A 22,814-nucleotide genomic window follows, 5' to 3' on the forward strand; every position below is an offset into this window, starting at 1 on the left:
GTCCTAGCCATCATCACAATCTGATTTTGTAGTATTTGCAATACCTTTAATAGATAAAGATATTTTAAACATCACAAATTAATGTTAATTAAGCATCTCCAGTAGTTTTTGTTCACTTTCATTATACGGATTTCTCACAAATATAGATAAAATGAATTTACTACATATTCATTGCTAAAAATGATCAGCTTCTAACTCCTGATAGAAACTGTTACACTCTTACCTTACAATTTAAAAAGGGAAGGCTTTTCTTTCTCCATGAGAGATACCAGCAGAAAATATAGGCAATAACATTATAATAACTATGTATGGTGTGAGTGGGTGATTGCAACTGTCAGGAGGAACACTTTACAAAGTATATGACTGTCTCACCACGATGCTGTACACCTGAAACTAATACTGAAACTAACAAAATAATATTGAATTTTTTAAAATATAAAAATGGTGTAATTAATACACTGACTACATTCCAACTTCAAAACCCTACTATAACATTTTTATATTTGAGAATTTAATTTCTGGGACCAAAATGTTAATGGATTTTACTGTTTAGGAAAGTGTGTGTTACAAATAAGGATTTCCGGTAAAAAAACAAAAGGACAACTTGTTTCCCGGGACACATCAGGCTGAGGGTGCAGACTTCCTGCCTGATGGCTGAGGTGGCGTCTTGCCTAGAGGCTGCCAGATGGACTGGGCGACCTTCGGGGATTATTTCTATTCAGATTTATGTCTGGAATAACTTTGATGCCATTTAATCATGTTCCTCTTATTATTTTGCATAAAAAGGTTTATATAGTCCCCTTTTTCAATATTGAAAAAATAGGCTTTGGGGAAAGTAAATTCAGATGAAGAAAAATGAGGAGATGGATTAAGCAAAGGAGCCTGACCCTGGGGGACAGGAGGCGGTGAGGCAGGCTGCTGTCGCTGAGGAACGGGACCGGCCCCGAGGAGAACGGGTGTGAGGGGGAAGAGCCGGTTAATTCTAAAACTACTAAAACCCTGCTTCCACATTCTACCCAACCCATGTAGACTTGCATATCCGTAGAACGGCGTCCCTCAAACCAGTTTTCATTTGTCTGTAGCATTAGTAACTCCTGATAACTTTCTGACTTTTAATTTTGAACAGTCTCTCAAAGTTGCAGTAGAAACTTGGGAGCTTTGCCTTTCGGCTAAAGAATAGGCTCGACGAGGCACAGCCTCACATGTCAGAGGCAGGTGTCCGTGTGGTACCTGGGTATCTGCAACCCCGGGGAGGTAGGAGGGCAGGAACTACCCGTCACTCACTTCCGGAAGGTTTTACTAAGTACTGCTTACAAGCTCAGGACTGCGCTCGGTGTTTTGAGAAGTGAGGACAAAGGCCACCTTGTCCAGAAGCTCATGGTTGTGTTGCGGGAGAAAATGCACACGCACACAAAATGATCAAATACTGCAGCAAGGTAGTATGGGGTGAAATGCCAAAGTAAAAGCTCCCAAGGAGTGGAAGAATGTTTCTAAAAGTGAGCATTCTTGGTGCTGTGGGCAGAGAAGACCTCACAGGGTGGAGGAGACTCGAGGAGACTGCAGATCGGATCTGGCTGTGCCCTAGATTACTAAGACTGGGAAGTGCGCTATCTGCCAGCAAGAGCTATTTTTAGTTGATTGAGTTATGCCTCATTCACTGACCAAGCACATCACATACTGATGAAAGGCAAGGAGACGTGTGTGGTAGAAAAACAGCTGGTCATTCTGTTTCACATCCGTATCTCCATCTGTAATGTACGAACAGTCCCGTATGTGATTTCATGCCGTTCATGCTGCCCTTTCCTCCCTAGATCCAAGGGGGTGATTCTGAACATCTCCTCCGCCAGCGGCATGGTGCCGATTCCACTGCTGACCATCTACTCTGCATCCAAGGTGAACAAGTGTTTAGTAAATCCTGTCAGAACAAGAATTAATTTCAAATCTCAGAAACGAGCATAGAACTTTCTTCAAGTTCTATTCTTAGGAGTTTTCAGGTGGAATGAGAAGAAAAGGAAGATACCCTGCACTAGCTTCATGGGAGCCAGAGCCAATGAGGACTGACTGGTAGAAACTTGGTAAACGAGGTGCCGAGGTGCCGAGATCGCAGACCCACAGACGGGTTTTTCCTCCCAGTCATTTACAAGTGTTAAAATTGGCATTTGAACTTAACAGAGAAAGCTGGCTCAGCTGATCAGAACATCATGTTAATGAATCTAAGATCGGGGATTTAATTCAGTCAGAAGTCACCTTCATAAAGCATTGGTTCAAATACACAGAGCTGAGTAGAAGGACTGCAGTCAGTCAGCACTTAAATGCACATAGTAGGCACAAGATAGACTGGGTGAGAGTGTGAGTATTTTGCCACATTATTCAGAATTCACAGATAGTTATTGTCATTTCCAGAGTGAGACGAGAATTTTCCAGAACTCCGTAAGATGTAATTTTATATATCACCATTCACCTCTCACATTACTACTAGAAAAATAATTTAGAATACATTTCCTAGTGCCTGCAGGTCAATAGCATCGTCTGCATATACATTGTTGAGGCACAGGATTCATCTCTGAAATGGAACTCACCACTGAGATGCTGAAATTAAATACGCTTTTAGGGGGAAACGAGCAAAATATAATACATAATGAGAACATGCAATAGGTCAGGGAAGTAAAAGAGCAAAATGCCTGCCGTCTTTTTCACTTGGCTTTTTGTCCCCTGGAAAAACATCACCAGTGACTGCTGTCTTTTGGCAAAGCTTGGCCCCGCTCCCCACCCCTGTAATCTACCTGCTTTTCCATACTCTGCTACGTACAGCGGGCGTGTTTCCAGTGAACACCAGGGTTCCCGAAGTGATCGGTGAGCACCAACTGCTTGCCTGTTCTGCTCCATGGACACAAGACTAATTATTGGGACCCTAGTAGATTCATTATTGATACTTTTCACTTCCAGCCTGAGGCTACGTCCACAGTTGAAAATGGTACATTATGTTTCACAAACAGAGTTAAAGTCACGCTGTCAGGAGAAGGTGGGCTGTCAGGTCGATCCCCACTACTGTTGGCCTTGGGGCCAAGAGGATGCTTGCTCTTTTCTTCTCTTTATTGACAACAGAATCTTCATAGAACAGAGCCGAACAGAATTTATATCGTGTTTCTGTTTGAATGGCAAGTAGGGAGGAGAAATGCACCCTTTGTTGTATAATGAAACATTTTTCTTGGAGAGTAATTTTCTGAAAAAAGACAAAGAAGAGCCTTTTCCAATTAAACTAAAATTTGATCCGGATACTATGTTTGGTAAGAGCATACCTAATTTGGTGGCAGATAAAAATTACTTGAGGGCTTCAGGTGGTTTTGTTTTTGAAGGTCTCTTCTGCATTTGAAATAAAAAAGAATGATTAGAAGCTACAGTGTTAAATGGTTAGTTTGTTATTTTTTGTTTCCATGGCTACAAATCAGGCAGATTGATGTGATTGTGTGTGTGTTTTCTTCTCACTCCCACCCCCTCCCAGGCCTTTGTAGATTTCTTCTCTCAGTGCCTCCACGAGGAATACAGGAGCAAGGGCATCTTTGTGCAGGTGAGTAGAGTTTGTTTCAGAAAAGTATTCCTGGTTTTGTGTGGTTTCCACAGCAACTGTTGCCATCTTGGTAACAAAAGAAAATGACATTCCTAAGTAAGCGACTGTGACGTTAGTACACTATTATGGTTTCTTTTTTCTTTATGCACTTTAAGTCTAGATTAAAAAAATTATTCCTTGGAATTTTTCAGTCAGGATACCTAGAGTAGAACTGAATGTAGTGTAAACAGTTGAAGCATAATTATTGTGAGTTCATTTCGAGAGAATTGGACTATTGCTGTCTGCTAGCTGTCAGGTATGTACGGTGGGCCGAGACTGCCCCAAAGTCCTGTGATAACCGCCAGCGAAGGTGGAGAGCCGAACAAAACCGACTGTTGCTGGAGCAAGGCAAGCAGCAACACCAGGATGGTGCAGACGTGGTAGTGATTTTTAGTAGTTGGAAGACTGTGGTAACGTGTATGATATGTACATAACAGAAAACACCACCTAAATATTTTTAAGTATTCAGTTCCATGGCATTAAGTACATTCACACTGTTGTGCAGCCATCACCACCATCTTAACTCCAGAATTTTCTTCATCTTCCCAAACTGAGACCCTGCCCACGTTAAACAGGAACTCCCCATTTCCACCTCCCCCAGCCCCTGACTACCCCCATTCCACTTCCCGTCTCTCTGAACTTGGCACTCTGGTGCTTCGTGTGCATGGGATCATACAGTGTTTGTCCTTTTGTGACTTAGCCTAATGGCTTCACGGTCTGTCTGTGTCATCTTTCACGTGTCAGAATTCCCTTCCTTTTCAAGATTCCATCACACGGACATGCCACACTGCGCTAACCTTTCATCTCTAGGTGGACGTTCAGGTTGCTTCCAGCTCTTGGCTGCTGTGAACATGAGTGCACATCTATTTTTTCAAAACCCTGCTTTCCGTTCTTTCGTATGTGTATCTAGAAGCAGAATTACTGAATCGTATGGTGATTTTACTTTCGGGGGAAAGAGGGAATTGCCTTACTGGTTTCCATGGTAGCTGCCCCAGTGCCCGTTCCCACTAGCAATGCACTAGTGGTCCAGGGCTTGTTCACATCCTGGGCATCACTTAGTTCCTGTTGTTGCTGTTGTAATTTTTAAGTAATAGCCATGCTAATGGATATGAGGCAGTATCTCTTTGTGGATTTGGTGTGCATATCCCTAATTATGAGTGATGTTGAGCGCCGTTCCAAGTGCCTGTTGACCATTTGTGTATCATCTCTGGAGAGATGTTTATTCCACTCCTTTGCCCATTTTTATATTGGGTTGTTTGCTTTTTATTGTCAAATTGTAGGAACCCTTTATATATCCTGGATATTAACCCTTTGCTGGCTAGTTTACTGGATACTCCCGCCTGCGCTGCGGGTTGCCTTTCCACTCTGCCTAGTGCCCTTTGATCTGCAACAGTTTTAATTTGGATGTGGTCTGATTTATTTTTTCCCTTTGTCACTTGTATTTTTGGTGTCATATCCAAGAAATAACTGCCACCACGAGTGTCAGGAAGCTTTATAACTGTGTTTTCTTTCAAGAGTTTTATAGTTTTAGCTTGTACATTTAAGCCGTTGGTGAATGTTTGACTTAATTTTTATAGAGAGCTTTGATTTCGTCATGTAGCTAATGGATATAATGCTGTGAACATATAACATATACGAGGATGCAAATTGAAGAGTTTTCAGGGTGTCTATCTCAAATTAGCTCTTGTTCAGAAATAACAGCTCGTGGCATTTCTCTGCTCAGGCACAGTTTTAGCAAAGTTTTGGGAGCACTTGACTTTCGTGTCCTTTGTCTGTTCCTGCCCGTGACCTGCCCCCAGCGCTTCATCCACCCAGTGTTCACTCTGGCTTTCATTACTGTGGGCCTGTGGCGCTGCTTTTTGTACCTGAAGCCCCCAGTGGTCAACCATCATAATGACAACGGTATCTCAGGGGATACCTTTCAGGCACAGCACTACACACTTCATTTATATCCCATCGCATCTCATAACAATCTAAGAGCATCGTCTTCCTTAAAGTTATGAAAACTGGGATTTAGGGAGGTTAAGCCACTTGCCTGTGTTGACCCAACCCGCAAGTCCGAGTCCATTTAGCACCGGAGCCTTTGTTCTGAACCAGGCATCACTTGCCCTGGGCCCTTAGGATGGCAGTGGGCTCTTATTGGATCCCCCTGTGCTCAGGCAGTTGTGGAACCGGAAGGGGCTCGGCTGCTTGGTTCCATTTCTTCCCTTGTATCTTCAAACCTTCAAGAGGGGCCTAAGTGTTATCTAGATGTAGCTTGTAAACCTTTTCATTTTATGAGTAGGTGCTGGCGCTAAATCACCCACAGCGAGAGGGCTGGCCGTCAGAGTAGTGAGCTCAGGGTCTTCTCATCTTCCGGGGTCAGCACAGAGCCTGTGTCCTGGAGCCCCCCCACCTGAAGTCTTGCCCAGTGGACCCCAAGATATCGTAGCCGCTTGGTGTTATTCTGACTTGCAGCATCCCGTCCATAGAGGGTACATTGGGAAAAACAGGGTTTTTAAAAATTAGGAATTTCATACTAAACGACCGTCCTACCTTTTTCTCCCTTCCTTGACACCAGTCACTTCAGTGGTGGTGTCTCGAATCTGCTATATGTCACGTGTTCTATTTTGCTAACGTGGACACCAGTAAAGCATTCACGAGAAGCAAGACATCAAGGCCAGGCAATATTGTGCTGTGTTCTCATCCTGATGAAATCATTGTAATCAAGCTATTAATTTAGTAATTTTCAACACCCTCTGAGGCTAGGCAGGAATGCTGAAGCAGTGTGACCAGAAGCTACGACTATCCCAATGATGAAAGGGGGTATTAGGCTTTGGGGACACAGATGAATGACTTCTAAAATTCTGTGAATGTACAAAACTATCTCCTCCCTTCTCTTTCCCACGCCTTGCTTTCCTCAAAGATCTTTTCTCCTGATTTGCTGCCTATTAATGTGATGCAACTAGGAACTACTACAAAAACACATTAGCATTTGTTTTCCAAAATATTGTACTTTGGTTATTTTTATTTTTCCCTGATAATGAGTTATGAATTATGTAATCATTGCCTTCCTTCACATGAATTCATTCAAGGCTTAAACTTAGAATGAAGTTGATGAAAATATGAACATTCACATGGTGGTGAGGGAAAGTACAGTTGTCGTTTTTGTGCGTGGACAGACCAGAACGCTGAAGTCTCGTGTTGGTTCTGACCAGAGGGACAAAAATAGCTGGTTTGTGTATGTGAGGCTCGGAGTTCAGGGTGGCTGGTTTTCGGCCGTGGTGTTTAGGGCTGCACAGGTTTTGGACTCGGAGTCTTTCCCAGCTCCCCTCCCTGTCCACTGCATCCCACGTGCTCCTGTCAGGGTGATCTCCTTCAAGTACAACTCCGATGACGCTGCCCTTCGTAGTCTCCCAGGGGCTGCCCAGCATGTGTAGGATTGGACTAAAACTTCACAGGCCACGGCCTCCCTTGCCACGCCATCATCCCGGCCCGTGTTCAGCCAGAGTGGGCTCTCTGGTGTCCGTTACACGCCCTGTCCTCTGCCGTGCCAGGGACTGGCTTCTCTGCTGGCGCACCCTCTCCCCAGCTCTCCCCCACATCTGCTCCCTGCCCATTCACACCTAGATCTGTGGCCCGCTCCATCTTTCCAGGCTCAGGCCACCCTTCACCTGCCCTGGGAAATCTTACCTCACCACCCAGCACGCTCCGCTTTCGAATTTCTTACTGAGTACCCCTGCCTGATACTCTCTGGCCCACCCTCCTCTCCTACTTCAGTGCAGGCGTGAGAACTGGGCTTTTTATCTTGTCTCTGTGTTGCTAATTCGGGGCTCAGCAGAGACCTGCCTTTTGCCTGTCGTCACCGTCACCGAGGACTCTGAGTATGCACAGCCATGCTTTGCAGTGCACGGGTGACTGTTTTGAAGGCCCTTTGAGCTTCTTCTGCTCCCATATGCCTCTGGGCTTGAATTTTCAACCTCTCTATCTAGAGGGCTCCCAGGCTAATGCTACGTACATTGTCAAATTTCAGTTTCTTCCAACCTTCGGAAGGAAAGCAACCTTTTTTAGTCTACCTGCGTGTACCTCAGACTGCTCTTTTGGGAGAGGCAGACAGTATGTTTTCAAATTCTAGGTAGTTTTACATTTAATTCCTTATGAATATTTTTCCTTTGTTTTTTCTCTCCCTATCTTTCCCTCAGCTTCTGTCCTATGATTTTGTAAGAGCACTTGAAATTTTCTTTCTGAATTCAGATTTGCCATCATACAGGCATTTTCTGGAAATGCAAACAAACAGTAGTGATGCCAAGTGATATCAAGGCCATGGAGGTGACTCGGGCCTGACTTTTGGATAGAGGACTGAGAAGTGCCTTGCGGTGCACCTCATCAGAGGTGCGCTCTGCTGGCGAGAACTGTCTGTTCTCATTGTCCAGCAAAGCCAGAAGCAGCCTGACCGGCTGGGGGCGGCGCCCTGTGCCGACCAGTTATTCATGCCGAGCGTGTAAGAAACCGCTAACACAAGGACGGCACCCCGAAACACGACTTCTTGAACTTAATCTGTACAACTTTCTTATGCCTTCTTCTCTTTTAAAACCTTTTTATTTGGAAATAACGTCAAGTCTTCAGAAAAATTGCAAGAATAAGAATAGTGCAGACTACTCGAATACCTTTTACTCAGAGTCAGTCACTGTTAACATTTCATTCTGTTTATTTCGTCATTGTTGGTGACTTGCATCCATCCTGGTTCTCTACCTCTCAATACTTTAGTGGCTATTTCTAAAGAATGAGGAGAGTCTCTTATATAATCACAATGCAGTTACCAACTTTAGAGGTACAATCGGCACAACATTTTTGCCTGCTTTGTCCTCTTTTTTTTAATTTTTTTATTTTTATTTACTTATCTTTAGAGGGGAAGGGAAGGAGAGAAGGAGAGAAATATCAATGTATGGTTGCCTATCGTGCGTCCCTTGCTGGGAACTAGCCTGCAATCCAGGCATGTGCCCTGACTGGGAATCAAACTGCGATCGTATGGTTCGCAGGCCCGCGCTCAATCCACTGAGCCACACCAGCCAGGGCCCTGCTTTGCCCTCTTTATTCCAGTCTGCAATCCCCACAGTATTTTTTATGGCATCTCATTCTGTAAAGAAGTCAGTCTAGGAACAGCTGTCGTGTAGTTGTCCTGCCTCTTCAGTTCCCTTTGACCTGGGATATGCCCAAGCCTTTGTCTTTTAGGACATCGGTATTTTTGAAGGGTATAGTGCTCCTTCCCACTCCTTTTAATTGAACAGATCCTGACATGGAAAATGAGCACACAGATTTAAGGACAAAAAGTTTCCTCAGCTGCCTCATAAAGGCTGCAGCCTCTGCCTTGAGAATGTGTGATTTAATGCTCACAGAAGGCGGATAAAGACATGTCTAGAATTCCGTGTTGCACAAACAGATGAGCCTGGTGTCCTCCAGATCAGTGTTTTCCAGAGCATGGTTGTGAGTTGTTCTGGCCATTTTGAAATGCAAGAAGGCATGTTTAGTACACGGGTGGCTGCATGGAAGGAGCTCTGCCCTGTGAAGTTTCACGATTACAAGGCCCGGTGCTGGGTTCTCGGATACCCTCCGGGCGGCACAGGCACCCATCCCTCCACCGCTCCATGAGGTCAGTTGGGGAAGCCTCTGCTGTGCGTCGAGGCCCCCGAGTTGTTTTGTGCAGACCAGACACCTAAACAAGCTGGTCCAGTGGGTGAGGGGGAAAAGATACCGAGTCGTCTCCAGGCATTTTTTAAACACAGGCCGAGCAAGGACAAAACATCAGCTTTGCTTTGTGGCTTAGTGAATTGTTGCCATTTGGGGATTATAGATTCGAAGACCAGGACACTCGCCCACATCTGCAGCTGCCGCGGTCCAGGTGGTTTCAAGTTGTTGGTACTTATGATGGCAAACTGTTGCCCTTAAGCAGTTTCCAGAATGTTCTCTTCCTGAAATACTTCCTATAACAGTATAAGCATCTTCTTGACCTGGTCAGTATAATGTTTCCCTGAGTAAGAATGAAAGACGGATTAATTCTTGCTTGTTGAGCTTTTGTTTAACTGTTTAAGGATGTACCTAGAGGACATTTTGACACATGAGGTATTTACTTTTACATAATTTGAAATGTTCCTTTCTAAATTCTCGTCAAGGAGCTAGATCTATAAGTCTGTCTTCATTTAGGTAGGTGATCTTGCTTAAGCTTGGGAATATCTAAAATTTGGGGTTAAACTCATATTACACTGTCAGCTTCCTGGTATAAATAATTTTCTGGACTGCCACGGTGGAAAGGGACCCCAATGCCAGCCCATAAGTTTTCTGTTGCCAGTTCATTCAGTAGCTCTTTGTGCTTCTACTGTGTTGGAGGCACCGTTCAAAGCATTGGCAACCTGGTGGCGAATAAGACCATGTTTTCACAGAGCTCGCATTCTAGCCAGCTCGGGATTGTTCTGCTTAGCCTTCCTCCTGCCACGGCTTCACACACATCTGATGTATGAACCATACTGAACTACTTACGGCTCCCCGAGAACGTCACGCTTTCCTTTGCTCTTGCTCTTCCCAGCTCCGAAAATGTTCCTCCCGTATTTGTTTACCTGGCAAACTCCTCCACTTCACTGTAGACTCAGCTCAAAAGTTATTTCATCTCTGAATCCTTTCCATCTTCCACTCGGCTGTGCTAACTGCTTTGATTTTAAACCAGTGTGGAAATAAATGAATACCCTTTCCAGAGTAGAATTTATATGTCTTAGTTGGGAAAATGTGACTTGGAAGTCCTGGGTGCCCATCTCTCGGCTCCCCCTCTGCAGCCCTGAGGTTCTCTACACAGGTGGCCTGTTTAGCTGCGTGAGCAGTTAACTTGTGGCGCCATCAAGTGGGTCAGCCAGGAAGTGCGACTTGAGTCTTCAAGATCAAAATAGTCCGATTTATGCCAGATACAGACATATAAAGAGAGGTATTATAATGTAATTAAATAATTGGGAGTTATGAGATCATCTTCATCTTGAGGAGCTCAAAACTGTTTTTTAATCCTCACCCGAGGACATGCTTATTGATTTTCAAGCTAGGGGAAGGGAAGGAGAAAGAGAGGGAGAGAAACACTGATGTGAGAAAGAAACTTCAGTTGGTTACCTCCTGTACATGCCTCAACCCAGGCCCAAATCCACAACCTGGGCATGTGCCCTGACCAGGAATTGAACCTGCAACCTTTCAGTTTGTGGGGTGATGCCCAACCAGCTGAGCCACACTGGCCAGGGCAAGGGAAGCTCAAAACTTTACAGGCTTGTAGTCTATACGTGCCAACAGTTTTTAAATCTTCACTCTTTTTGTAACCAGGAAACCTGAAGCATAACAATGTGACGTGGTTTGCCTATGTTCTTCCTTATTTGAGACGGAGTACATGGATATACTCTATTTTGCTTTGTTTGCTCCTCAGCTTGATGAATAAACGTCTCTCTCGTAGTGAGCGCCTCACTCAACTGTGCACTTCATAGTGTGTGGTACTCGCAGATCCCTTCTTGCTTCGTGCTCTCATGTATTATATCCTTGCAGCAACATGATTTTAAAACTAAAGACCTATTTGACAAATGATTTTTGCCCAGTGAGGGATAAGTGAACAGTGATAATTGCAATAAACAAATTCTCCAAAACCAAAAGTTGGATGTCAAATTTTGTCAGAGGTGTTTTTCTTTTCTCTCTTTTTTCTTTTTATTTTGCATCAGATGAGGAGCAGGATGTGTTACTTTTTATTCTGTTGATGCATCATGTTAATTTTTGTACGTTAAATCATCCTTGTCATCCAGAGATAAATTCCACTCGTCACTGGGGGTGGGAGAACACAAACCGAAGAAACAAAACATGAAAGGAATCACGTGAACATTCCTTCCCCGTCTCAACAGGAAGGAAAGCCATGGTGTGGACCACACCTCGATTTTACTTCTACTTCTAGCGAGGGCGTGTTTCATTTTGACCGCCAAGTGTCAGAGCAGACCTTCTTTCCTGGGGACATCATTGTCATCGACGCCCTTTCCTTCTACCCACGTGAGATGAACAGAGTGTGTTCACTCTTTGGGAAACAGCCCTGCTCAAGGTGTTTCAAACTAAAGGAATCTCTTGTATCGTGGCCCAGGGCTCGTCATCATAGCCTTCCCTTGTATTCTCCGTTGACGCACATCCAGAGTGTTGTTAGCATAAGCAATAAACAACTAGCACCAGTTAAGTCCCTCTAAAAGGCAGCGTTCAGATCTGTCACCCTCTCTGGTCGTGGCGAGTGTCTTTCAGTTGTTCAAGCTGCTTCTCTATTGTCCTGCGGTCTCCCCCACCAAGAAAAAAAAGCAGAAAAGGGAGGTGGTCCTATCTTATTAATAGAAAAGTTTCTATAACTCAGAATCAGTCGTACACCTGAAATTTGTATGATGTTATTAATCAGTGGTACCCCAGTAAAAGTTAAATTGATTAGTGTTACCCAAATAAATAAAACACAAATGAACTCAGAAGCTAAGGAAGAAAAGGGGAGGTAGGCCAGACGCTGAGAGTGAAATGTTTCTGGGAGAAGGAACCAAGCTGAAAGAAGCGTAACTGACTATGTATTACAGGAAAATGTCGTATGACTTCTGTAGGGGGGTGAACACGTCAAAAATCTCTTCCTTGTGAATCTGCAAATGTTCGGTCAGATTAGAAAGAGCAAGCTCTGCTCCCTAGACTTCTGTAATCCCTTCTTTTAAATGTTCAAAAAGGCGGCCTGCTTCTTTTTAAAACTTTCTTCAGTCTCCAATTCTGTTTGGTTGATAAATTGATTTATTGTCATTTGTTTTTCACCAACACATGTTCTGAGCAGCCGGCCGTGATGGCTGCTCCTCTCTCTCTCTCAAGACTCGGACTTTATTGTCCCTCATAATGTCTCTGCCACGCAGAGCAGGCGAGCATGACAGCGAGTCCCGAGTGTGTGGCCTTCCTAACCAATGGCATGTTTTTTCTCGGGGGGTGTTACCTTTCTAGAGTGTCCTGCCGTTCTTTGTGGCTACAAAATTGGCTAAAATCCGAAAGACAACTTTGCAAACACCCTCTCCAGAGACGTACGTGAAGTTGGCGCTGAAAACTGTGGGTTTGAAGTCCCGAACCAACGGATACCCGATCCATTCTCTCATAGTAGGTGGCGTTCTATGTCCCAAACCGGCACTTGGGTTTTGTGGGTTCTTTCCCCCATCGTGTCACAAAATAGTACATGATATATTAACATATATATAGTCTAGACTTACTGTGTTTTATTTCAAATACCCAAGAACTCTAAAATTCTGCCTATAAATAAAAATATTATTGTTTTTTATTTATTTTCTATTACATAAAAAGATTGTGTATTTTAATTTAGCTCCAATTGTAGGCTGTAATTACATATCTCTCCGTTTCTTTTCCTAGATCTCAATCATCTCACTCCTGCCTTCTTGGTTACATTTTAAAATGACCATGAATTTTAACAAGTCCCTGCGGGCTCAACGTCTGAAGAAAGACAAGAAGAAGTAGGCACCGGCCACTGCGTCAGGTGCCCTGGCCGTGCACTCCAGCCCATGCCCAGCCCCGCAGGTGCCCGCCCCCAGCTCCAAATCCTCGTTGTCATTATAATAGTTCCCGATAAGGCTGAGTGCGGTCCAATTTGGGAAGAAAGCACAAGTTCCTGATACATGTATTCTGCTTGCTGCGATCAGTTATTCTGTAGTGTAATGTCAGTGCTCATATCAATGGGATACAGCAGTAATATTAACAAGAACAACTTACTAGGAAAAACCACGATTACAGTAAATCGGAGGGTGATAGCGTGGTGCGCGTCCCCACAGTTCCATCCGGCCCAGAATGCCAGTGGTGATTCTGCTGTCTTCTCTGAAACGTTCTTTTAAAAGTCATGGCCAGCTACTCATTCTTGTTTTTAACGAGAGACTGGGAGACTAGAGATGAACAGATTCACTTCTGGGAGGACATACAGCAATTTGCATAGTTCTTTGTAAGCTTTTCTAAAGGCCAGTCCCAGTTTGTACGTGTGTACGGAACTTTTCTTTTTCCCAAAGTAGTTAATGACATAAAAATAATTCATGAAATTTGGAGGTTTTCTTACACAGGAAGCTGATGAAAATATGCTTCTGTCTAATACATATTTGTTCTCAGTTTGAATGTATGCAGTTACTGAACACTATATGGTGTGATTTATAAAGGTAAACGGGCCAAAATGTACACTGAACCTGGCGGCCGCCTGGAGTGCCCCTGAAACCCTGAGCCAGGAGAGGGGCCTGCGTGGACCTGCCGCTTTAGTTTCCACGCTGCGGTCACACTGCTCGCCTATGTGACAAGAGGCTATTCCCAGAACAATGACATAAGAGAAATGGCATCACACTTTTAAGTTGGTAGCCTGTAGAGAATTGATTAGTTCGTTTTAATGAGAGATGATATAATCATGGTGTTGACTGAAAATCTTTGGTGCTTGAACTTCAGGCCGTTTTCACACTGGTTTAATACACATTAAGTCCTACTTTTGCTCTGCCGCATCCCCATTTGGGGAAACTGCCAGGCAGTAATCTGTGTTGTGAAATGTGCCACCCAGAAGGTGGGTCTTTCCCTAAGCTCTGGCCCTAAGGCGCTGAGTTTTAAGCACCAGTAAATTAGAAAAAAAAAATCTTAATTGGGGTATTTAAGTGTTTCTAGCTTTAAATTTTGTCAGCTAAGGACATAAAACAAAAACAGGAAACCAAATTTACCAACGTTATATAAAAGACAATTTGGCATACAGACAGTAGGAAGAACGTAATCTCAGAATAAGGCCTAGTCTTTTAAACGGAATAAATTTAGCTTTATGAAAAACATGGCCTTTTCGCTCTCGTTTTGTTGAAACCACAGTCGCCTGGGCAACATTTCCTCTTTCACACACTGGGTGGGTGGTTGGGTGGGTGGTTGGTTGATGATTGTGGGTACTGGTGGGAAGTTGGCAGAGAGGGGCAGGGATTGGCTTACAAGTTTACAAAAGAATTTTCCTCATATCCCTGTTAGAAAAGTTATATGCTGGCTAGGAAACCCCTTCACAGTCTCAGAACTTCTGAGTTATGGCTCTGACTGCTTCAACTCAGCAAATACCCCCCTCTGTCTGGCACTCAGTGTTGAAGATGATGAAATGCAAGTCCGTGTTTCCAGGCACATGACAGAAAAACTGTACTAGAGCAATGCATGTTCTCCAAACCTTCCACATAGTAAAACGTCATTTTTTAGACCTAATTCTGTATCGACTTGATTGCCTGAAATGTGCTAGATCAGGTTGGAGCCCAAAAAGCATAGAGTAGAAGGTAGTACCGATTATTCGTGTAGAATCAGCTCATCTCACAACACAGAAAGCAGATTTTAACTTACTGGTCGTTCATTCCTGTTTCAGGGAAATAGCGTGGGGGACATGGGGGGAATCAGCCTGCACATACAATGACGTGTGCCGCTCCCATTTGTCACTGTGTCAGTCCCACTTACACTGGGAATAAAGAAATAGATGCTAAAGGTGGTGTTATTGGTCTCCATTTCCTCCACTGTGGTCCTGCCCTAAAGAGATGATTCTGATTTCTCAGTTGATATTTATGGCACCGAAATACAATAGAACTGAACCTGATATGGAGGGAACATCAGTGCCAATACCAGTACAAATGGTGCCGATTCAATGTGAAAAGTTTTACTGTGATAATACCTTATGAGAATAAAACGGGCTAAAGTAGTACTCTAAGATCCTCGATCTACTAACATAAAAGACCTACTACCTGAGATTTAGGTGCTCCTGGATTCTGCTATTTATCTCTGTAGTTTACCAGTGTCAAATTATCAAAGCTTTTTTATTGAATCCGTTGGAAACAGTTAATTTTTAAAAATGTTAAGGACACACTACTTTGTGACATCCTCATGTTTTTAGATTGGTATGTTTGTGCCATTCATCTCATGATGCAAAACCTATATGCATGGTCAGGCTTTGAATTCCCTTGTGAAAATGTAGATCTTTCTATTGAGATTTGTATGAAGACATCTAAAAACGGAACACGTGTCTAGCATGAACACAAACGTATCAGATGAAAACTTGTAATGTGGTGAATGGCATATTACAGCTTTCTCCACTCTCTTGGTGTATGTGTCATTGAAAAATAAGCAAACTCGGTCCTACACAAGGTAATCCTTAAGGGATATAAGCAAGCTGGTCTTCCTCATTACAAAGGTTCTGGACAAACTGTTGGGTGTGCCAATGGAGTGCCCACCACGTGCCACTGACTCTTCTGGGTGCTGCAGAAACTGCAGTGGACACAGCAGACAGAAATTCTCACCCAGATACTGCTTACAATTGAGTTGGGAGGATGGGGAGGGAGCAAGGGAGGGAAATAGATAATAAGCAAAAGGAACAACCGTCATGTAGTATGAAGTGCCGTGTGAAACAGGGTTAGGAGGATGGGGAATCGGTGTGTCAGGGTAGGTAGGAGGCTTGTGATTGCCCATAAGGACTTCAGAGCAGGCTTTAGTGAGGGGTGGCCTCTGAACAGTCTTGGTGGGCCTTTCAAGCTACCTGGAGAAAGGGCATTTCAGGCAGACCAGCCTGTGTGAAGAGCCCAAGGAGGAGGCATAACCAGCGTGTTCTAAGAACAGCTACGAGTATATACACTGTGAAGTAGTATGTTAGGTGATGGATTTCCTGAAGACTTCATGACCTTAGTTTAGTCATGACTTTCTAGTATTAAATCACCTTCACAGTCTTGGTCATATTTTATAATTTTTATGCACTGCTGAATTCAGTTTGCTCGTATTTATTTTGGAAATTTTACATCTATATTTAGGAAGTTGGGTTTTCATAGCAAGATTATAATTTCATTAAATGAGCCAGGAAGTATTGCCTATTTTACTATTCTCTGGAAGAATCTATAAAAGATTGGAACAATTTTTTCCTTGAAAGTTTATAAAAACCTTGAAAGTATTCATGCAAAGATTTTTAACTTTTTCTTTTTTTAAAGATTTTATTTATCTTTTAGAGGGGAAGGGAAGGAGAGAAGGAGAGAAATATCAATGTATGGTTGCCTCTCGTGAGTTCCCTCCTGGGAACTGGCCTGCAACCCAGGCATGTGCCCTGACTGGGAATCGAACTGCGATCGTGTGGTTCGCAGACCCGTGCTCAATCCACTGAGCTACACCAGCCAGGGTGATTTTTAACTATTGATTGTTTTAGTGGTAATGAGGCCACTCAAGGTTTCTATTTCTTCTTGAGTCAATTTTGGGGGGAAAATGTTTTCTAAGTATTTACCCATTTCTTTCCAGATTTATTAGCATAAAATAATTAAAGGAATTTTCTTAGTTTTTAAACCACTGCTAGATGTGTACTTGACTTCTTTCTCTGATATTGTTCATGTCTTCTTGCTTTCTTTTCCTTACCATTTTGTCAGAATTTGTCAGAAGTTTTCTTAAAGAACCAATTTTTGGCTTTATTGGTCCTTTCTGCTCTTTTCTTTTTATGTTCTGCTTTCTGGGGGGTTCTATTATTTTTCTTTTTAAAAATATATTTTATTGATTATGCTATTAGAATTGTCCTAATTTTTCCCCTTTGCCCTCCTCCACCCAGTATCTCCACTCCCTCCAGCAATCTCCCCCCAAGTTCATGTCCATGGTGTTCCTCACATCCCTGTCTATTCTGTGCCTACTGATTTGTACTTAATCATTCTCTCTCTTCCCCCTCCCAACTGATAACCCTTCAAATGATCTTCGTATCTGATTCCGTTTCTGTTCTGCTTGTTTTGCTTAGTTTGTTTTTTAGATTCAATTGTTGATAGTTGTGAGTTTATTGCCATTTTAATGTTCATAGTTTTGATCTTTTTCTTATATAATTCTCTTTAACATTTCATATAATAATGGCTATGTGATGATGGCCTCCTTTAGCTTTACCTTGTCTGGGAAGCACTTTATCTGCCCTTCCATTCTAAATGAAAGCTTTGCTGGATAGAGTAATCTTGGTTGCAGGCCCTTGCTTTTCATCCCTTTGAATATTTCTCGCCAGTCCCTTCTTGCCTGCAAGGTTTCTTTTGATAAATCAGCCAACAGTCTTATGGGAACTCCTTTGTAGGTAACCCTCTGCTTTTCTCTTGCTGCTGTTAAGCTTCTCTTTTTATCTTTAACCTTTGGCTTTTTAATTACGATGTGTCTTGGTGTGGGCTTTTTTGCTTCCATATTGTTTGGGACTCTCTGTACTTCCTGGACTTGTATGTGTATTTCTTTCATCAAATTAGGGAATTTTTCTTTTATTTTTTCAAATAAGGTTTCAATCTCTTTCTCTCTGTTTTCCTTCCAACACCCCTATGATTTGGATGTTGGTACATCTGAAGTTGTCCCAGAGGCACCTTAGCCTATCCTTGTTTTTTTTTAATTCTTCTTGCTGTTCTGATTGACTGTTTATTTTTCTTCCTTATGTTCCAAATCATTGATTTGATTCTCAGCTTCATCCCCTCTACTGTTAGTTCCCTGTAGATTTTTCTTTATTTCACTTAATGTACCCTTTATTTCTGCCTAGGTCTTTTTTTATGCTGTTGAAGTACCCAATGAGTTCTTCAGCATCCTTATAACCAGTGTTTTGAATCCAGCATCTGATAGGTTGCTTATCTACATTTCATTTAGTTCTTTTTCTGGAGTTTTCCTCTGTTCTTTCATTTGGGCCACATTTCTTTGTTTCTTGTTTGGCAGCCTCCCTGTGTTTGTTTCTCTGTATTAGGTAGAGCTGCTTTGACTCCCTGTCTTAGTAGTGTGACCTATTGTAGAAAAAGAGTACCTGTAAGTTGGATGGGGTAAAGCCAGGGTGGGATAACTCATGTCACCGTTTTGTGCTTCTGTGGGGAGGGGTGCTCAGAGAGGGGACCTTGCCACTGTCTGGCCTCTGGAGTTTTTCCCAGGAGGAAGCTGTCTCCTGGCATTTGCCCCGATGCCACTCACTTCACTTACTCCCTGCATGCCACTGGTGCCCTTCCAGCTGTTGCCCTGTGCTAAAGCCTAGAGGGAATGAGTCTGCATAAGTCCAAAGTCCTTTGCGGGTCCTTTAAGAGGAGTGTCCTGAGACTCCTGCCACTTTTGCTGGCTCAACCCACAGTGGTTTTTACAGCCAGAAGTTATGGGGACTTACCTTCATGGTGTGGGAGCCCTGGGCTGGGTGGTCTGGTCTGGGGCTGGACCCCTCACTCCCAAGGTATCCCAAGGTATCCAATTTTTACCTACCACATTTGGGTGTGGGACCACCCATTCTTTATCTCTGCTCCTCTCTGAGCCACTCTGCATTTCTCCCTACCTTTCCATCTCTCTGTGTCTCTTTGCTAGTATCTGAGTCTCCACTCCTAACTGTCTGGATGAATACGCCTTCTTTAAATCTGTGGTTGTCAGATTTCCATACAGCTGGATTTCTGCTGATTCTGGGTGATATTTGTTTTGTAGTCTAGTGTATTTTTGCTTTGGTTGTGCATGGGGGCAAGGCATGTCTCTCTACCCCTCCATCTTGACCAGAAGCCTCCTATTATTTTTCTTCTTTTTTTAAGCCTCACCCAAGAATATGTTTATTGATTTTGAGAGAGAGAGATCTGTCGCCTCCTGAACACACCTGACTGGGAGTCAAACCTACAACCTTTTGGTGTATGAGATGATGCTCCAACCAACTAGGCTACCCGGCCAGGGCCTGCTATTTTTCTTCTTCATAAATGGGACATGTAACTCATGTTTAAACTCATTAAACTCATGTTTAATTAGAGTAACATCTAAGGTTTTAAGTTTTTTTAAATTATCTTTTGCTACATTCCACAATTTATATGTGTCTGTGCAAAAATGTACATGTACTCACTATTTCTCAGGGCTAATATTTAAAAATTTACATTATGATTTCCTTGATCTATGGGTTATTTAGAAATGTTTTTTAAAAGCACAGTCTTAAGTTTTTAAAGGCACAAATTTAAGTTTTTATAAATGTATTTTCTTTAAAAAAACTTGCACTCATGTAACCATTAGTATGAATTTTACCTTATGTACATTGTGATATGATGGACTGAAGATACATCATGTATGTGGATTCGGCCACAAATGCATAACCTGAATCTAATCGAGAAGAAATATCAGAAAAACCTAAATTGAGGGGCAGTACCAAATAACCAGCCTGTACTTGTCAAACATTTCAGATTAAAGAAATCTGAAAAATGTAGCACATGATTTGGATTATATTCTAGTGGAGGGGAAACTTTTTTTTTTTTTTTTTGCTATAAAGGACACTCGAGACAATTGGTGAAATTGAGTAAGAACTATATATTCGATAATAGCATCATATCAATGTTAATTTCCAGAGTTTGATTATTGTACTGTGGTTACTTAAGAAAAGACCTCGATTTTTAGGAAATGCATAGTACAGTATTTAGGGGTAATGAGGCATTGTCTATGCAACCTGATCTCAAAGGGTTGGAAAAAATTATGTGAACAGAAAATGATCAAGCAAATATAGCAAAATATTAATATTTGAAGAATCTAAGTGAAGGGTATACGAAAATTCTTTATCCTGTTTTTGCAAATGTCCTGTACATCTTAAATTATTTCTAAATAAAAAGTTTAAAAAAATATTTTGTTACCATTTCTAAGTAACTGCATTCTGGTCAGAAAACATGAGTATGATACAGCTCGGGCAAGTTAGTTTTTGCCTCTGCTTTTGCCACCTGAAAAACAGAAATACTAACGGCACCCACCTCAGAGAGTGTTGTGGGCTGGAGTCAATATTGTTAAAGTGCTCCGGATCCAGCTTGGTGTAAAGTAAATATATATATATTTCCTGATATACATTTTTTTATATATAAGCAAATACATATTTCCTTTTAAAAAAAGATTTTATTTATTTTTAAGGCAATGGGTAGAGAGGGAGAGAAACATCAATGTGTGGTTGCCTCTCGAGTACCCCCAACTGGGGACCTGGCCCACATCCTAGACATGTGCCCTGACTGGGAATGGAACTGGTGACCCTTTGGTTTGTAGGCTGGTGCTCAGTGCACTGAGCCACGCCAGCCAGGTCTATATTTCCATAGATAATTGCCGAAGGCTGAATAATGGCCCCCAAAGACATCGGGTCCTTATCCCTGTACCTTGTAAAGGTTACCTTATATTTTAAAAAGGGTGTTTGCAGACGTGATTAATTTAGGGATCTTGGGGTTTTCCTAGATTATCCAGACGGGCCCTAAGTGTGATCACGGGCATCCTTAATAGGAGAAGCAGAGAAATACTGCACCCAGGAGTCTAAGGCCATGCGACCAGGGAGTCAGAGATGGGAACGGTGCAGCCACAAGCTAAGGGATGCCACCAGCCACCAGGGAAAGGCAAGGAAGGGACCCCTCCCCCTAGAGGTGCCGGAGGATGTGGGGCCCTGCCAGCAACTTGATTGGGATGTAGAAACTGATTTTGGACTCCTGACCTCCGACCTGTGAGAGAATAGTCTTGATTGATGCCTCTTAGTTTGTAGTAATGTTACAGTGGCCTTAGGAAAATAGCACACATGTAAACTTTTCATTACTACTCACTAGGAGAATATTTGTTATATTTGATATATATCCATTTAGTCAAGCTTGTGAATTATATTCCATATAATTCCATATATTTACTAACTTCTTTTTGTCTGCCTGATCTATCAGTGTGAGATGTTTTGAATTCTCTCACTTGTAATGATGGATTCGTCCATTTTCCTTGTTTTTGTACAATTTTTGCTTTATACATTTTCATGCTATCTTGTTAGGTAAATTAAGTTAAGAATTCTTACAGCTTGCTGAGCTGAACTCCTGTCATGTAATGACATCCTTATTTGCTAATGCTTTTCTGGGTTGAAATCTGACATTCTTATTGCTAATGATCTTTTGGGGTTAATAAAGCAGGGCTATAGCTACCTGGGCTTTATTTTGTTAGTATCTTAGTATTTTTAAATCCTTTTGTCTTCTACTTTTCTGTGTGTTTATATTCTAGCTTTGTTTCTAGTAAGCCAAATAAACTTGAGTTTGTTTTTATTTGGCAACCTCTGTCTTTTATAGGCAGGTTTATTGCAATTACATTTATTACAGTTCCAAAACATGAAGATCTCTGTATTTAGCGGTATTTGTTACTGTCTTTTATGCTTTTTTCCTCCCTTCTTGACTTTTTTTATCCCATTGCTGCCCCGTATTAGTTTCAAAGTTTCCACTGTGTTCTTCCTGTTTTACTCCTGAACCTTTTCACTTCATACTCGATACAAAGTTATCTGGGACCACAGACCCTTCTTTAAGCTTTAGAACATTGTAATTCTGGCCAACCCTTTCCTGATTTATGGTTTTGTGGACTAGGATTTTAATTTGTTTTCAAACCCTATAAATTAGATGCTTTCATCATCATTTTATACAAACATGTTGGTATTAGATAAATTACACATTTATCAATTTGTTTGCACATCTGTTTTGCATCTCAGATCTTCCTTCTGGTTGATGTCATAATTTAACTAGGACCACTTTTTTCTTTGTTGGGGCTCTATTGAATGAGTAAAGGTGTGCTTTAGAATAGATGGCCCCTTAGGGTTAATGAAATACCTCACCATTCCACTGACTTCTGGCTTCCATTGTTGTTCAGAAGTTAGTGTCAATATGACATTCTTTCATAGGTGATGGATCTCTGGCCACATTTATCTTTTCTTTGGCTTGGCGTTCCTCAGTATCATGACAGTGCATTTATCTATGGAAGCTTAAAAATGTATCACATTTGGTTTTATATTGTGCTTCCTGTATCTAAGAATTAATATCTGTAGTCTTTTCTGAAAAATTCCCATTGTCTTCCAGTCTCTAGTTATAAATGCCGTATCTTCATTGTGTCTCATAAACTTTCTCCCATTTCCCATCTCTCATCTCCCTGAGCTGCATACTGCGTAATTTGTTTGCATATATATTCCAGTTCTATAATTCTTCATATTTTATCTGCTATTAATGCTAATTACTGCTATTTCTATTTTTTCTTTTTAAAAGTTCTAGTTGGTCTTGTTTCTCAGTAGTTTCATAATGCTTTGCTCACTTTTCATACAGTTTTAAAATTTTATGGAAATACTTCACACATTGGCATTTTATAGTCTGTATCTGGTAGGTTCTTATACTTGAAATTCTTAGGAGTCTAAATCTACTGTTTGTATGTCTCCTGACTCTCACTCAAAGTGCTT

At 42.1% G+C, this 22,814-nt stretch overlaps 1 protein-coding gene across 1 annotated transcript in view; it reads left to right on the forward strand.

Annotated features, from left to right (window-relative positions):
- The window catches only part of HSD17B12 (hydroxysteroid 17-beta dehydrogenase 12), a 142,919-nt gene extending 128,473 nt beyond the window's left edge, over nucleotides 1–14,446 (forward strand). The window contains exons 8-11 of the mRNA XM_037069046.1: nucleotides 1,812–1,893; nucleotides 3,503–3,568; nucleotides 12,599–12,748; nucleotides 13,016–14,446. Coding sequence (XP_036924941.1) covers nucleotides 1,812–1,893; nucleotides 3,503–3,568; nucleotides 12,599–12,748; nucleotides 13,016–13,120 — 403 coding nt within the window. The 3' untranslated portion in view covers nucleotides 13,121–14,446. The remainder of the gene's footprint in view (nucleotides 1–1,811; nucleotides 1,894–3,502; nucleotides 3,569–12,598; nucleotides 12,749–13,015) is intronic.
- The last annotated feature ends 8,368 nt before the right edge of the window (nucleotides 14,447–22,814 follow it).

The sequence above is a fragment of the Sturnira hondurensis genome, unplaced genomic scaffold, assembly GCF_014824575.4.
Source record: "Sturnira hondurensis isolate 20B ecotype Veracruz unplaced genomic scaffold, ASM1482457v3 Scaffold0018399, whole genome shotgun sequence".
In the NCBI taxonomy this organism is placed as follows: Eukaryota; Metazoa; Chordata; class Mammalia; order Chiroptera; family Phyllostomidae; genus Sturnira; species Sturnira hondurensis.